Source organism: Carcharodon carcharias, chromosome 20, assembly GCF_017639515.1.
Source record: "Carcharodon carcharias isolate sCarCar2 chromosome 20, sCarCar2.pri, whole genome shotgun sequence".
In the NCBI taxonomy this organism is placed as follows: domain Eukaryota; kingdom Metazoa; phylum Chordata; class Chondrichthyes; order Lamniformes; family Lamnidae; genus Carcharodon; species Carcharodon carcharias.
Window position 1 is genome coordinate 82,452,032 of NC_054486.1, and position 13,909 is coordinate 82,465,940.

At 44.3% G+C, this 13,909-nt stretch overlaps 1 protein-coding gene across 2 annotated transcripts in view; it reads left to right on the forward strand.

Moving 5' to 3' along the window:
* Positions 1-13,909, forward strand: part of spata7 (spermatogenesis associated 7) — a 101,430-nt gene that overhangs the window by 55,617 nt on the left and 31,904 nt on the right. For both annotated transcript variants that reach the window (XM_041213833.1, XM_041213835.1), the window contains exon 5: positions 12,465-12,937. In XM_041213833.1, the coding sequence (XP_041069767.1) occupies positions 12,465-12,937 (473 nt within the window). The remainder of the gene's footprint in view (positions 1-12,464; positions 12,938-13,909) is intronic.

Here is a 13,909-nt window from a genome sequence, read left to right on the forward strand (position 1 = left end):
TGCTACATACAGTACAACTAATATTCTTCTTTGTCACATCATGTCATGAATGGTGGCGTTCAATTAAACAACTAACGGGAGGAGGAGGCTGAATGAACATCACCCATCCTCCATGATGCCAAAGCCTAGCATGTGAGAGCAAAAGGCAAGGCTGAAGCACTTGCAGTGCTCTTCAGCCAGAAGTGCTGAGTGAATGATTCAAATCCACTTCCTTCTGATGTCCCCACCATAACAGAAGCCTGTCTTCAGCCAACTCGATTCATTCCACATCAGATCCAAAAATAGCTGAGTGCACTGGATATTGCAAAGGCCATGGGTCCCAACTGCATCCTGGCCATAGTGCTAAAGATTAATACTCCAGAACTAGCTGCACCTCTAGCCAAACTGTTCAAATAAGTAATGCTGGTTTCTACCTGACAAAGTGGAAAATTGCCCAGGTATATCCAGTCCAGAAAAAGCAGACAAATCTATTTTGGCCAGTTACCTCCCCATCAGTCTATTCTCAATTGTCAGCAAAATGATGGAAGCTGCTGATGACAGTGATATTGAGTGGCTCTTTCTCACCAATGAACTGCTTACCATTGCTCTGCTTGGGTTCTGCCAGGACCACTCAACTCCAGACTTCAATGCAGCATTGATCCAAACATGGACAAAACAGCTGAATTCCAGAGCTGAGGTGAGAGTGACTGCCTTTGACATCAAGGGCAGAATTTTACACCTCACGGGCGGGCGCGCAGAGGAAGAGAGGGGAGAGGAAGCCACATGTCCCATTGCAGCTTCCATGGCAGCGACCTGTGGGAGGAGAGGCGCGGGCACAAGGGGCGCAGGGCCAGCAGGTAGTCCAAGGCAGAAGGGGCCGTAGAAATGGCACTATCCTACAGCCAGGGTTTACAGGCAGCGATGCAGCTACCTCAGTATGTCTGAGGTGCAGTGCCGAAGGAAGCTCTGCCTCTCCAGGGAGACTGTGACCTCCTATTGTCAGATGATTGAGTCTGAGATCACCTCCAACTGGCCAGTGGCTCTGAAAGTCACAGTGGCCCTCCACTTCTATGCCTCCGGCTCTTTCCAAGGGTCAGTGGGAGATCTTTGTGGAGTCTCCCAATCAGCTGTCCACGGTTACGTCAAGTTGGTGACAGAAACTCTGTTCAGGCGGGTAATGACATTTATTCATTTCCATACAGATGAGGCAAGCCAGGCTGAGAGAACCAGAGGGTTTGCAGCAATTGCTGGCTCCCCCCGCATCCAGGGTGCAATCAACTACACACATGTGGCCATCAAGGCGCCAGTGGGTCAACCAGGTGCATTCATCAACAGGAAAGGATTTGTCTCCATGAACGTCCAGATAGTGTGTGACCACAGGTCGCAGATTCTGCAAGTCTGTGCACGGTACCTGGCAGCTCCCATGACGCTTATATACTCAGACACTCCCAAGTGCCGAGGCTATTCAGTGCTTCAGCCCGACTGGATGGATGGCTGCTGGGTGACAAGGGCTATCCATTGAAAAGGTGGCTTATGACGCCTCTCCACCACCCAAGATCATAGGCGTTATAAAGAAGTCATGCCTCCTCAAGGGGGGCAGTGTTAGAGAAGACCATAGGTCTTCCGAAGATGCGCTTCCGATGCCTGGACCATTCAGTAGGAACACTACAATAACGCCCAGAGCGGGTGTAACTGATAGTGGTTGCATGCTGCACTCTCCTCAATCTGGCAGTGGCAAGGAGGGACTCACTGGAGGAAGAGGATGGCAGCCAAATTGGTGGCAGCCTGCAGACTCTGGTGTCTTGTTGGCCTTGATGATCTTGGCAGTCATCCTCTGGCCAGTGGAGCCTGTGTTGGCTGAGTGCCTCGGCTGGCATCTCTCCAGTAATTTCAGTCTGATCAGATGCCACAGCCTCTCGCAGAGGGGCAGAGGAGCTCCTGCCATCATCCAGAGCTCCTGGAGAGGAGCCCGCAGACACAACAGGCAACTTGTGTGCTAACGGGAGGTCGCTCTAGACTTCCCTGCGCGCCATTGATGGACAGGCACCTAACTGGGGATACTGGGTGCCTCATCCATCTCCCAGACTGGTACTGACCACCTGAGATCATTGCCTCTGTGAGGGCTTGCAGGTCCTAACGCAACCCCAGGAACACCTAATTCTGTCCCTGGAGCTGCCCCTCCATGAGAGTCACCACTCTTTCAATGGAGGAGGCAGTGCGCTTGGCCAAGAGGGTCAATGCAGTGCTTATGCTCCACTTGGGCTTCTCCACAACAGAGACCATGGCCAGCTTACCCTTTTGGATCTCCGCCGGATGTGTCCCCCCCTCCCCACCCCGGACATTCAGCATCCGCCACTTAATGGATGACTCCGCAGGTTCATCATCTGCCTTTGACTTAGCATTGTCCTGGTCTCCAACAGTCCTCCGACTGCCGGTGCCCTGGGCACTCTGTCTCCGCCAGCTCCTCAAGTGAGTGTGAAGTTCCCTCACCGCTGTGCATCGACATTCTAGCCAAAGATCTAATACCCACCCAGGTGCTGGTATCTTCTGGTGCCTGGTTCAGAGAGCAGGTGTGACACAGGTGTGTGTGAAACCCGTCAGTGCATTGATGTCAGGGGTGGCTCTCCAGAGTCCTGAGATTGAGTGTAAGCTGGAGGATCTAAGGGAGAACAAAGACATGTCATTAGTTTAAGTCATCACATTGTCATTGTGCATGCCAGGCACCCTAGTGAGACAATGGAGATCTGCATCATGGTGCCATTGTCTTTCAATGATCAATGGGAATCCAGTTTTGACTATACAAGAATATTTGCACCATCGGAAACTCTCACCTCTGTGCACTCTTACCTTCACCTGACATCCCAGCCTCTCCGTGACCGGCTGACCTGTGTGGTGCCTCTCCAGCACCAATGCGTCCTGCTCAAATCTGGTTAGGATTAGGAGGTTTAGGGGGCTTCCGCCTGTCCGCAACCTCTCAATTTTGTTATGAGTCATTTTCTCCTGAAAGGGCAGAGGAGCCTCTCTACCTTCAGCGCCATTGCAGCCTGGCCAACTCCACCTGAGGAATACCTTGCAGGGCACATCGGAATCATAGCCCTCAAGCCGCAAGGCCCTCAGTCCAAGTAGCCAGGGCTCACCCCTTTGGCCAGCTCTGGCTTCATTGACAGTTGGCACTCAGATTTTAACATCCCTGAGCTCCACAGGGGGAAGACCGGACCTTAACACTTCAACATACTGATCCTTGTCAACACAGTACCCAACCTTGCTGAGCCCAGCAGGTCGTTAAACCTTTTGGGGCATTGCACCCACGTGCACTGCACAACATCATGGCTGCTGACCCGGGCTGCCACCTCCTCCCAAGCTCTTTTTGTCTGGTGTGGTGGCCTCCTCCTTCCATCTCTGAGGATGAAGGTGTCCCTCCTGTCAGCCGCCTCCTGCAGGAGGACCGCGACGCACTCGTCTGAAAACCGGAGGACTGAATGACCAGCCGACTTGCTCTCTTGCCTGGCGTCTCTAGCACTTGAGGCCATAACTTCAGTCTTCAGAACGTTGCAAATATGTTCTTCCCTGGCAGCCTTCAAGGAGCTGCCTGTGCCATTTTTAAACTGCCCGCTGGGTCGCCATTGGACCCAGCAGCCGACAGGCCCCCGCCCAGCCCTTCCCAGCCATTGGGAAGATGTGTTTCGCGCTGGGCGAGCCTTAATTGGCCAGCCAGCATGAAATCGCACCCTAGGGCCGATCGCAGGCAGCAGCCCATTTCCTGACTGGATGCAAGCCCACGCTCCCGCCAAGGGTAAAATTTAGGCCCAAGGTAGCATGTGACCAGGTGTAGCATCAAGGAACTCTAGCAAAATTGAAGTCAGTGTGAATCGTGGGGAAACTCTCCACTGGAAGGAGCCATACCTAGCACAAAGGAAGATGTTTGTTGGAGGCCAGCCTTCTCAGCTGCAGGGCATCACAGTTCCTCAGGGCAGTGTCCATCATTGAACCATCTTCAGCTGCTTCATCAATGACCTTCCCTCTATCATAAGGTCAGAAGTGGAAATGTCCATTGGAATGATTGCACAGTGTTTAATTCCATTCACAACTCCTCAGGTAATGCAGTTTGCGCCCATTTACAACAAGACCTGGACAAGTGACAAGTAACATTAGCACCACATACATCTCAGGCAAGGACCATCTCCACCAGAGAGCCTAACCACTATCCCTTGACCTTCAACAGCATTATCATTGCTGAATCCCCCACCATTGTCAACCTGTGCAGGGAGGTGGAGTAGTCAGCATTGACAGGAACTAACTTAGTCCAGCCACATAAATACTGTGTCTAGATCAGGTCAGAGTCTGGGTATTCTGCAGCAAGTGATTCACCTCCTGACTCCTTTTCCACCATCTTTAAGGCATAAGTCAGGAGTGTGATGGAACACACTCCACTTGCCTGATTGAGAACAGCTCCAACAATACTCAAGAAACTGAACACCATCCAGGACAAAGCCACCTATCCACCACCTTAAAAATTCATTCCCTCCAGCACTAGCACATCATGGCTGCAGTGACACTATCTACAAAATGCACTCTTGTACCTCCTATGACCACTGACCTCCATCGTCTAGAAGAACAAGCATAGCAGGCTCATAGGAACACCATCATCTGCAAGTTCTTTCTAAGCCACATACCATCCTGACTTGGGAATATATTGCCATTCCTTCAATCTCACTGGGTCAATATCCTGCACCTCCCTCTTTAATAGCACTGGGGTCTACCTACACAACATGGGCTGCAACATTTGAAGAAGGCACCCTCACTTTCACCTTTTCAAGGTTAATTAGGGATGGGCAATAAATGCTGGCCTTGCTGGCAATGCCCACAGCCAGTGAATAATTTTTTTTTAAGGTCCTGCATAAATTTCCCCTTTTTTGATCCTTGCTAATTTATGTTTCTAACTACTGAAGACTTGGAGAATGGTATTCATCTGTGATGAATGTGGTGTCTTTTTCTTATACGTTCTGATGCAACAATTGCTGTTTAATGATCAGTTCAGATACACTGCAACATTTTCACTGGCTGGAAAAGTGTCCACATAGGAAACCTGAGAAGGGATTTAAAATTAGCAATAAATAATCAGGAGTGTGCAGCTGAAATTGAGTGGGCTTTAATAGCTGTAAGAGAGCCAGCGGCTGTAAGAAACGGCAGAGAATCATTAAAACTTCAGTCTGCAACTTTGTACTGGTCATTGGTGACTGGGTAAGTCAGAATGGCTTTGACTTTTCCAGTATCTGCTGCTATGTAGATGAAGGCTGATTTGAAAATAACCTGGAAAATGTTCCAGTCTCAGTGGAAAAACTATGAAATTGCTACAGGATTAAACAAGAAACTTGAAAAAATAAGAGTAGCAACTCTTAACAGTGCTGGGGAAAGAGTGCTACAAGCTTTATTGCACCCTAGACCTCACTGAGGAGCAGAAAAGCCAGTCTTGTGAAATGTTGGAGGCCTTAAGGACCCACTTTGAGCCCATTACTAATGTTACTTTGTTACTTATGAATGCTACATTTTCAACATCAGAGCTAAGGAAGAGGGGGAGAACATTTGTCAGTATGTGAGTGTACTGAGATGTCTAGCCTGGATCTTGAGTTTGGGCAACTGAAGGATGATCTGATCAGAGATAGGATTGCCTTAGGACCAAGAGATCCTGCCATGAGAGCACGTGTGCTGAGTGAAGAGAAGCTTACTCTCAAGAAAGCTATTAACATGCAGAACCTCTGAAGCCTTCACTCATCAGCTGCAGAGTATTGATGAGAGAACTGATGAGGCTTTGCACACTTCTGTTTTATATTTTTAACTACTCTAGACCTGGAGAATGGTAGAAACATAAATCCAAGCACAAAACAATGGAGAGAAGGCAGAACAATTTGTGGAGCGGCCAGCAGAAAGATCAGGGTCAGAGGACTGGATCCAAATACTGCAGAGGACACCACACAAAAGAAAAGAAAAGCATGGGGAAAGCAGTGCTCTAATTGCAAGAAGCTGTATCACTTTGCACACAAGTTTTTTTGCTATAAAGAAGAAAAACAAGCCTATAAAGATGGTTGCTGCAGAGATGTTGGACAATGAACCTGACAAACCACTCTATACCCCAAAACAGGTTGGCACCCTCAAGTCTCAAGGAAAAAAATGGTTTGTAACTATTGGAAAATAACTGCAGAAGGAGAGTATCAAGTTAATATGAAGTGTCAGATAGGCACTGGTGCTACGTGCAACATCATGAGCTTCACAAACTTGTGTGAAGCTGCTCAAGATGGTGACCCAAAAATGAAGCCATCAGAGGTAAAGTTGAAGCTATATGATGGAACACTGCACACCCCAAGAGGGCAAACTAAGCTGAAAGCCCAATGCAACGGGAAGAAAGAAGATTTACAGTTCTAAATAGTAGACACAAAGCAAAATCTACTCATCTCAGTTGAAACAAGTCAAAAGCTTGGACTGGTAACTCTCCATGTACCAGAAGAGGTTCGCAGCATTTTGCAGGGCACAAAACCATTGATTGCTGAACAAATCCTAAAAAAATTACAAAGATGTTTCTATGGCTTTTGGATGTGATCTTGGTGAATATCATCTTGAAGTATATGAGAGTATGCGACCATTCAACATTTTCTGAGGAGTGTTCTAGCTGCTCTCAAGTCCAGCCTGAAAGACAAGATAGAGGAGCTTGAAAAGATGGGAGCAATCAAGAAACTGATAACTGCTACAGACTGGATTGTCATCACGGTACTAGTGAAACAACCTGGAAAGCTGAGTGTGTGCATAGATCCAAAGGACCTCAATAAAGCTTTGAAGAGATCTCACTACCCCATGCCAACCTTTGGAAAACATTTTGCCACAACTTTCCAAGGCAAAGGTCTTTCCTACTCTAGATGTGAAGGTTGGATACTGGCAAATGAAGTTGGATGAAAGCAACAGTTTCTGACTATGATGCCTTCTGGGAGGTACAGTTGCTTGCACACACCATGTGGCATTTCTACTGCTCTGGAAGTCTATCAAGGCTGACAGCATGAGATAATCAATGGTCTTCCAGGAGTGGAAGTGATCATGGATGATCTGCTAGTCTATGGATGTGGAAATACGATGGAAGAAGCCATTGCAGACCATGTTCAGAATCTAGTGAGACTGCTAGAGGGAACTCACAGGATGAACCTGAAGCTGAATAAGAAGGAACTGCAACTGAAGATAACTGGAGTTAACTACATAGGTCATGTACTGACAGCAAAAGGAGTTCACCCTGATCCTGATAACGTGAGAGCTGTAGCAGAGGTGCAGCAACCAACAGATGTGAAGGCGGTGCAACAATTTGTTGGATTTGTGAACTACCTAACAAACCTCTTGCTGAATTTCTCATTGGAGTGTGAACCTCTATGTAAGTTCACTGCAAAGGATATTCAGTGGTAATCGGGCACAGAACAAGAAGCAGCATTCACTCGCATCAAACAACTAGTGACAACAATGTCGGTGCTGGGGTATTACGATGTTAATGATGAGGTTGCCCTGCTGTGTGATGTCAATGAGACAGGACTTCCTCATGCAGCAAGGACAAGCAGTTGCGTTTGCGTCCACAGGATTAAAGCAGACTGAACAATGCTACACGCAGATTGAGAAAGAGTGCCTGGCTCTTGTTTTTGCTTGTGAACATTTTAATCAGTACCTCTTTTGGAGAGACAAAGTGTTGGTATGGTGTGTCCACAAGCTGCTTCAAAGCATCCTTCTCAAACCACTTCTATCTGCTCCAAAGCATCTGCAAAGGATGTTACTTTGTTTGCAGAGATATCATTTGGAAGTGAAATACAAGCAGGGGAAGCAGATGCACATTGCCGGCATACTGTCAAGAGCTGCACTCCCTTTGAAGAAAGTTGCTGATGCTAGTACAGAGTGTGAAATCTTCCAGATTCAACGAGAAGCAACAGCACAACATACTCCAGAAGTCATCAATCCAGCAGAGACATTGAACCTGACAGACAAGCATCTTGCTCAGACCAAGCAAACTACACAACAAGTCACAACTCCAAGTGCTGCAGGAAGTAGTGATAGAAGGATGGCCAGAAACTATCAAGGACACACACATTGTTTTAAGAGAACATTGGGCACACAGGGATGAAGTGGCTGTCCAAGGTGGCATATTGTACATAGGGACTAGAGTCATCATCCTGAAGGAGATGAGGAAAGAGATGTTGAAGCGCAAGAATGCAAGCCACCAAGGAATTGGGTCTAGTCTGAGTAAGGCAAGAGACATGCCCTACTGACCAAACATGAGCAATGAGATCAAGGACCATATCAATCAGTGCAGTGCTTGTAGTGAACATGAGGTTAAGCAAGCTAAAGAGCTGCTCATGAGTCATGACATCCCAGACAGACCATAAACGGAGCTTGGAACTGACTATCTTTTCACAGTACTGGAAGTTAGACAAGCTGGTCAACAACCACCAATGAGATCGTAGAATGCCTGAAAGCACACTTCAGTTGTTATGGAATTCCTGACATTGTGATGAGCAACAATGGCCTCAGTTCACAAGTGAAGAATTCAGACACTTTGTAAATGATTGCAAAATTCAGCACTACACATCATCTCCACACTCTCGCCAGTCAAATGGAAAGGCTGAGGCAGCAGTGAAACTTGCCAAAGGGATTATCTAAAAAACTGAGTAGATCCAGCAAAGATGTGTGCAGGGCAATACACCCACTGAGGGCACGGAACGTAACCCAGTTCAGTGACTAATGCCACACCGCATCCAAACTACTCTTCCAATAGCCAAAGCACCACTGAAGCCAGAAGCGTTAACAGGCATAAGTGACAGAATCAAAGTAAAATGACCAAAAGCCAAATTTCATTTTGATAAAGTGGCCAAATCTTTGCCACAGCTGATAATTGGAGAGCCAGTCAGAGTGCAAACATTCAGTGCTCTCAACAAAAGCCAGCCCACTTGGCAACTTGCAACCCATGTAGAGAATTTGTCACCTCTAGCATACATGGTGAAAATGAACGTCATAACTGCAGATATAAACGTACAACTGGAGAAGCTGCCCCTTCACAGCAGACAGCTAATGAGGAAGATGTGAGTTCACCAATTACACAAGTGTAAAGAACATATCTTTTATTTCTGTTAGACTGTGGATTAAAATTACAATGGCTACAGTTTGAAAAACGTTCACTTGAACAGGGTGAGGGATATATAATGTTGCTGTCCTGGAACACAGTATGCCATGAAAGACAGGATGGTGCAGAGGAGGAGTCCGGTCTAATGGGGAACTGCCTGGCTACTACGTTTTAATTGGCTCCTGACCAGGTGACTGGGGTTTGTGTAAGAGCAGTGCAACAGAATAGCTCCGTTATAGTTATTTACTTATTACATTTACAAACCTGGTGCTTGTATTCTGTTAATCTAAATTAAACAATTAGGTGGGTTGATCAGACTCTTCACGTTTGTCATGGCTCGGGAAGCAGTGGGGCTTGATATTGCTGCACACTATCCCCAGTGAGTCGTGACACAAGGAGCTGAACAACCATAGTTCTAGAGGTTAACTGTTCCCCAACAAAGACAACAGAACAGCAGCAATAATTACAACAGCGAAATTCCCCAGAGAGGCAACTGCCCCAAGGACAAGCAGACAAACGGCCAATAACAAACCACACATTTACCATTAGAAGACCTGAGCGCTTAAAGAATTATGGGTGTAATGCATGCGAAGGGACAGATTAAAGTCAGTCAGACTAGAATTATCAGTTTTCTGTGCATGTGTGATGATTTTCATTGTAGACCATGTATGTGCCTGACTTGCAACTGCAAATGATAGTGTACAAAGGTTTTTGTTTTTATGAAAAGGGGGATGTTTGGAGAAGTGCCTTTGTGCAATGTGGTCATAAGCTTGCCATAGTCATGTGACCTCTGAATTCATCTTTGGTGTATAAAAGCTTGAGAGCAGAAGTCATTTCACCCATCACTTGGAACACACCTTATGTGCCTTATTAACTTAACATGACGGAATACTGTGATTACCCTATACCATCTGTTCAGTCAAAATTGGCATGTATTTTGAGAATCCTTCATGATCTTCCTATTTGTAAGCTCTGATTTGATTTTCTTTACCTCTTCACTTTATAATTTCGTTAAAAGGGACCTTTTCCTAATCAGTTCCTTTACCCAAGCATAGGAAGAAAATAACTTCCTATCATGAAAGTTTTTTTGAATTAACTGGTATCTACAAGTGAGTGGTATTCCCAAGCACTGAACACAGTCACAAGCTGCCTGAGTTGCACAGAATTTTTCCTCTGAAGTAGCTTATAAACTGGTTATGATTGGAAGATGTATACAATGTCATCCAGCAGCTTCTGAAGTTTTGTTTCATTTAAAATTTTGTTCTGCTGTTGTCCTCAACCCATTCTGTACATACATGCTGACAGAATTCAGATCTACTGCTCCACTACCTTTAAGGAAGGAAATCTGCTGTCCTTACCTGATCTGGCCTACATGTGACTCCAGAACCACAGCAATGTGGCTGGTTCTTAAATGCCCAAGGGCAGTTAGGGATGGGTAATAAATGCTGGCCTAGCCAGCGATATGCACATTCCATGAATGAATATTAAAAAAACACGTCTTGATCCTCTTTAATTGCCAGAAAGCTTGTACAACATCAATCTTGGATGAATTCCACTTTCTTCCATTTAAATGCTGGGAAGCCCAAAGCCACTGTCTTCAGGCCCTGCTGCAAAATCTGTAACCTTGCTGCTAATTCCATCCCTCTCCCTGGCCACTCTCTCAGCCTGAAACAGACTGTTTGGTGACTCGGTGACTTTTTCCACCCCAAGCTGAGCTTTCTTCCTCAAACCCTTTGCGCCACAAAGACACCACCTGCCTTTGCCCCTATCTCAGCTCATCTCCTGCTGAAATCCCCATCCATATCTTCTTTAACTCAAAGCATGACTGCCAATGCTCTCCTGGCTAGTCTCCTATCTTCCACCTTCCATAAACTTTAGGTCTTTTAAAACTCTACTTTCATATCGTATCTTGCTAACATGCATTGACTCCAAATCCCTCAATGCCTCCATTTTAAAATTTTCATGTTTAAATCCTTTCATGGCTTTACCCCTCCCTAATTCAGTAACCGCTTCCAACCCCACAAGCAACATCCCTCCCCACAAACTCTGCATTTCTCTTACTCTGGCCATAAGCATTCCCCTCTTCCTTTGCCCAACCATTGGTGGCTGTAGCTTCATCCATCTTGACCCAGTACTTTGGAATCCTTCCCTAAACCTGTGACCCACTTTACTTCCTTGTTCTTCTTCCAGACCCACCTTAAAAACCACTATTTTGGCCAAAAAAATTGTTTGCAAGTAAGAAATACTGGGGAAGTAGGTTTCTATTTTTTGATTATGCCTCTTGTGACATTTTTGTATATTAAAGGCATTATGTCAGTGTTGTCCAATAGAAATTCCTGATTTTCCACAGGCATGGCTATGTGACACCATTAGAGCTATATACAATAACTTTAGTAGCAATGTCTTATTCAGGTAAACATACGTGATGCGTATATTTACCTGACAAACATCTACCACCATTCATTACAGTTCAAGTTTGCAATTGTTCTTTTACTAAAGTTTGCAATTTCTAAGTTGTTGTCCAGCAGTTTTGAGTAGTGCTTTGATTTCAACAGCGTGACTGCTGAGAATGTCGATTCACATGAGATGCCCAGACCTGTCCCTGTTCTCAACCTTTGAAAAAATATTCAAAGTGAATTAATTGCCATTTTGAATGCTTTAAAAGTTTTTTACTCATTAATTGGACTATGGTTTATTTTCCTGAATGAAAATTCTCAGTTAAACGTGTATCAGTCAACGCCCTTTTCTAAATTGAGCAGTGTCTCAGTTGCCTTAGAACTTGATTTGATAGATTCAAATTTATAAATGTTGGGCATTTCCAATAACATATAATCATTAAAAGTATCTAATTCTTCCTTGTCCACAACTTCAAAGAGTGAACAACCTGCTTATAAGTGTTGAAAAGATTACAGTAAAACCACACGTACCGGAAGGGGATCCTCAATCCTCCTATATTGCCTGGGATTGCATTTTGACCTGAGCACTTATGACTGGATATCAGGTAACTAGCTAATATCATGGTCTTTTGATGTTGGCTGTTGCCTAAATGTGTACATCTTCAAAAATCCTTGGTATAAGTGTTGGTGCTAGCTTAGTATTCACTTAAAGGGATGTTGACCATTACTGCTGTGAGAATAATGTATGCAACAATCCTTTCTGTCCCGGAGTTATCTATGGGCCTGACTCATGTTTCTTATACCAGCTACAAAACATTGAACGCTTTAGCACAGACTGAAATTTTCCTGAACATTTAGGATAACTGTATTGTCTCCTCTTCTCATCACTATATGGGGAGCTATAAATAACATTTTCACATGCTCATTGCATTTTCATTTTTGATTGACAGAATCCATCCATACTAGAAAACAATGAGTATGCCAGAGACTTAGCAAATGGTTCCGTGACTCCTGAGCGAACTTATGTCACTTCCAAAGGGAATTTTTCAGTGTTGCCTTCCACTGCCAATATTAATAAGGAAACTACTCAGAAAACGTTCAGTAGGTGCTACTCAGACCTGAGCTCCAGGATCTCTACATCTCCCAGACAACATTATAGAACTTTTTGCCGTTCATCAACTAGCCTTGCAAATAGCCAGCGTTGTTGTAATTCATTTCAGGATGTACGCCAAAAAACATATAGTGGCGATATTTTGGAGAAACATGCTCATCATTTTACAAATGGACAACAATTCACTCCACGCATTCTGAAGAAAGAAGCACAGTCTTCCTTGGCCCATTATAGGTATTATACTCCTGTGAAGAAGAAAAAGCTCTCAAAAAAGAAACTCGTGACGCAAGAAACACAAACTGATTTCACCAGGTACTGTGAATTGCTAGAATGTATTTTTGCCTTGTGTTTTCAGAATTAATGCTACATAGAATATCAATGACTTTTAGTTGTATTTATTATAATTATAAACCTATATAGACTAAGTAATTTTTCTTGGGAGAAGTACTGTCAAGCTAAGGTACACCTCTAGAAAGAACACACAAGTAAAAGTTGAAAATCATTCTGCCCTGAATGGAGATATTCTCTTTTCCCACAAAACATGCAGTTTCATAGACACTGGCAGTTTATGAAGTCCGAATTTTGAAATATTAATTCTTGACTTTCATGTCAGGTAAATGTCTTCTGCCAACTGCCAGTAAGATAAGTAGGGAATGGTATCCTTCCCAATTCTAATCCTTTCTGATTCTAGTACTTAAACACAACTTCAAAGAGGTCTCAAGTTGATTGTGAGGCTTTCATCCCTGAACTAGCAGTACAAAAACATGGAGTGAGAAGAGATATCAATCGGGAAAATCCCCAATTCCAACAATATAAATGTAACATGTACTAGATAAAATGGGTTTCAAATATAGTTGCTCACCATGGCTGCCTCCCTGCTTGAAGAGTTATGTCCCTCAATATAAACTCAGACACAATCTTACAGCCCTTAACTGATGTCATCTGAAGGATTGAGAGGAAGGTTGCAAATTCATGCCAGCCTTATAAAAAAAATTGGTTAACCAACTACAGAAATCTTTAAATTCAGTTTTCAATAACTTTATAATCAAAGTATTGCAAAATTTACAGACGTTCTAATTGAAAATATCAATCACATTGTGCAAATCTAGTTATTTAGATTTTAATTCGAAATAAAATCTCTACTTTTTGATGACCAAATGAATTACGTAGTAGCTTGATGAGAATTAGGTTTTAGCTTCAATTACCACTTCTTTTACAAGGTATTTACAGTACAGAAACAGGCCATTCAGCCTAACAGATCCATACTATTGCTTATACTACAGA